This window comes from Bison bison, unplaced genomic scaffold (assembly GCF_000754665.1).
Source record: "Bison bison bison isolate TAMUID 2011002044 unplaced genomic scaffold, Bison_UMD1.0 scf7180017864117, whole genome shotgun sequence".
NCBI lineage: Eukaryota > Metazoa > Chordata > Mammalia > Artiodactyla > Bovidae > Bison > Bison bison.
The window spans coordinates 365,774-368,443 of record NW_011494689.1 but is presented as its reverse complement, the minus strand read 5'-3'; the positions used below and the strand labels follow the sequence as shown (position 1 = coordinate 368,443).

At 42.2% G+C, this 2,670-nt stretch overlaps 1 protein-coding gene across 2 annotated transcripts; it reads left to right on the top strand.

Moving 5' to 3' along the window:
- The first annotated feature begins 490 nt into the window (after nucleotides 1–490).
- RNASE6 (ribonuclease, RNase A family, k6) lies at nucleotides 491–2,171 on the top strand. Of its 2 annotated transcripts, none has more exons than XM_010839437.1 (2): nucleotides 491–787; nucleotides 1,380–2,171. In XM_010839437.1, the coding sequence occupies exon 2, from the start codon at nucleotides 1,385–1,387 to the stop codon at nucleotides 1,847–1,849; it is 465 nt and encodes a 154-aa protein (XP_010837739.1). In that variant the 5' UTR covers nucleotides 491–787; nucleotides 1,380–1,384; the 3' UTR covers nucleotides 1,850–2,171. The 2 variants fall into 2 exon arrangements, with proteins under 2 accessions (XP_010837739.1, XP_010837738.1); XM_010839436.1 differs by having other exon boundaries at nucleotides 510–853.
- Nucleotides 2,172–2,670: the final 499 nt, after the last annotated feature.

The following is a 2,670-nucleotide window of genomic DNA, read 5'->3' as shown; positions in this document are numbered from 1 at the left end:
ATATTGCAGCCCCAACAAAAAGGTACGAAAAGGTTTATCAGGCAAATACCCTAAATGCGCCCTGCTTCATATGTATGGGTCTCTTCTCACAGTTTCCTCTTTGGGATGCCCTTGCCATCTTCTTTACCTAACTTCTAATTAATCCTCAAAACTCAGGGCAGGTGTTGTGCCTTCCAAAAATACTTCCTTTCTACTGTCTCCAGACAATTACCTTGATCACAGCTGTAAGTGCTACTTATATTTATTAATATATTATGTATTAGTCCATTAACCTATCTCTATCATGAGCTCATGAATCAGAGTAGCTCAGTAGCTGGCCTAAAAAACATACACATAAATGAATAGTTCATTCAAGTCTATTGTTGAAATCCACATACCAAGTATGTGGCAGTTATTACATCAGATTTTCATGTATATTTTCTCCTAAAGAACTGAAATCATTAAAAAAAAAAAAGAAGTTCAAGTAAGGAAGGAAACACCATCTCATATCAGGAAGTGATCAGTTCCTCAAAACTGTGTTTTGAGTCTCATTATTTTTAAAATAAGCTTACTCTCCCTGTGTCTACAGTGTAATTGATACTATTTTAAACAGCAGGTTTGAAAATCTAAGTGTTTCATCCATACTGTCCACAAGAAATTCATCTTCCAAGCTCTAGGTTTCTCTTTCTTAGGGTTCAGAACCCTTCCCCACACAGGCAGACCTAGCATGCCTGGGAGGAGAACAACAGACAAAAGCTTCTGGTCCTGGGACTAAGTACTGCTGCTGGAGCCCCATCGTGGAGACCTGGTAAGCCCCACAGCTGGGGAGCGAGTGAGCGGTGAAGATAACTGGGAGATCCAGGTCAAATAGAAGGTGGGTAAATGTTTCAGGAAGCAAGAGACAAGGTTTCTTTTCCTTTGTAAAAACTATTTATTTATTTGGTTGTGTTGGGTCTTAGTTGCTGCATGCAGGATCTTTGATCTTCATTGTGGCATGCTGGATCTTTAGCTGTGGCATGTGGGATCTAGTTGCCGGACCAAGAATTGAAGCTGGGCCCCCTGCATTGGGAGCTCAGAGTCTTAGCTACTGGACCACCAGGGAAGTCCTGGGAAGAGACAAGGTTTCTGACGTGGGCAGCATCAAGCATCAAAGGAATGCAGGTCGAAGAGAAGAACAAGATATACCAATCAGAGTAAAGGTTGTCTTACCTCAAATTCCTCCTCACTGGGCTTTAGTTTCTTCAAAATTGTGAGACTCAAGTGAGAAAGGAGATGGTTTAAAAAAAAAAAAAAGAGCTATGAAATCTTAAAAGGCAGAGTGAAAATATGAATGGTTATGAGCAATAATTTCTCTCTTATTGCTTCTACTGCTACGATCTATTTTCTCTCTCCTTGCACAGAAAAGATGGGGCCACATCTTCTGGGACGTTCTTCCCTCCTCTTATTGCTGCTGGGAATGTGGTGGTCAGTGCGTCCACTTTGTGCTGTGCCAAAAGGTCTCACCAAGGCTCGCTGGTTTGAAATTCAGCACATACAGCCAAGGCTTCTCCAGTGCAACAAGGCAATGAGTGGTGTCAATAACTACACTCAGCACTGTAAACCTGAAAACACCTTTTTGCACAACGTCTTCCAGGATGTGACTGCCGTCTGTGATATGCCCAACATCATCTGTAAGAATGGCCGGCACAACTGTCACCAGAGTCCAAAGCCTGTCAACCTGACTCAGTGCAATTTCATCGCGGGAAGGTATCCTGACTGCCGCTACCACGACGACGCCCAATACAAGTTCTTCATTGTTGCCTGTGACCCCCCTCAGAAGACCGATCCCCCTTATCATTTGGTTCCTGTACACTTAGATAAGGTTGTTTAAATCACTTTGCTTCTCGCTCAGCACAAATTCTCTTATGATCTCCTCTGATTTTCTTGTCTTTTATTGATTTTCCTGGTTCCCATAGAAGGAAAAAGGAGAGTATTGGAAAAATTAGAGTGGAAAAAATGAGGATACCAGATCAGAGTTGGAACAACAACAAAAAAGTCAGATGCTTTTCTGCCTTGGAGCTCTGTGTTTTGAAGGAAGGTAGTAGATAAAAGGGTAAAGGAGGGTCCAGACCTCCATATTTTTAACCTTAGGAATTTGGCCAACGTTTGCTGTATTGTGTTCAGAGCAATAAAACCATTTTTGGTTGCATTATAATGAGTGTGTGTATAAGTATGTTTGAGATCCCTTTCGTGTCATTGCCAGCCTGGAGCTATCTAGGCCTGCATTTGCCAACATTCCAAGAACTACTTTGGCCCTAGGCAAACTTTGAGATTATTTAGCAACTGGGGCCTCGGCCATGTCCCTCTTCCTTGTGTTTCTGGGATTAAAGAGAAAGAAAATTCTCCATCCCTTCAAGCTCTGCTCACAGCTTTACATATTTCCCCTGAAATACTTGTCTGTGTTTGTTGGAGGTGGCACTGATACAGAGTGCTAATGGCATTTCACACACAGGTTCTAACACTGGTAACTGAGGCATCCTAGATCTTAACTATTTATTTCTATATTTAATCAGATAATGTTTTAAATATAAATAGTTGAAGGGGACTTCCCTGGTGGTAGAGAGGATACAGGTTCAATCTCTGGTTCGAGAAGATTCCACACGCTGAAGAGCAACTCACCCCATGCACCACAACTACCGAAGCCCCTGTGCC

Coding starts and splice junctions, on each gene's coding strand:
- RNASE6 (XM_010839437.1), top strand. CDS start 1,385: ATGGGGCCACATCTTCTGGGACGTTCTTCCCTCCTCTTATTGCTGCTG.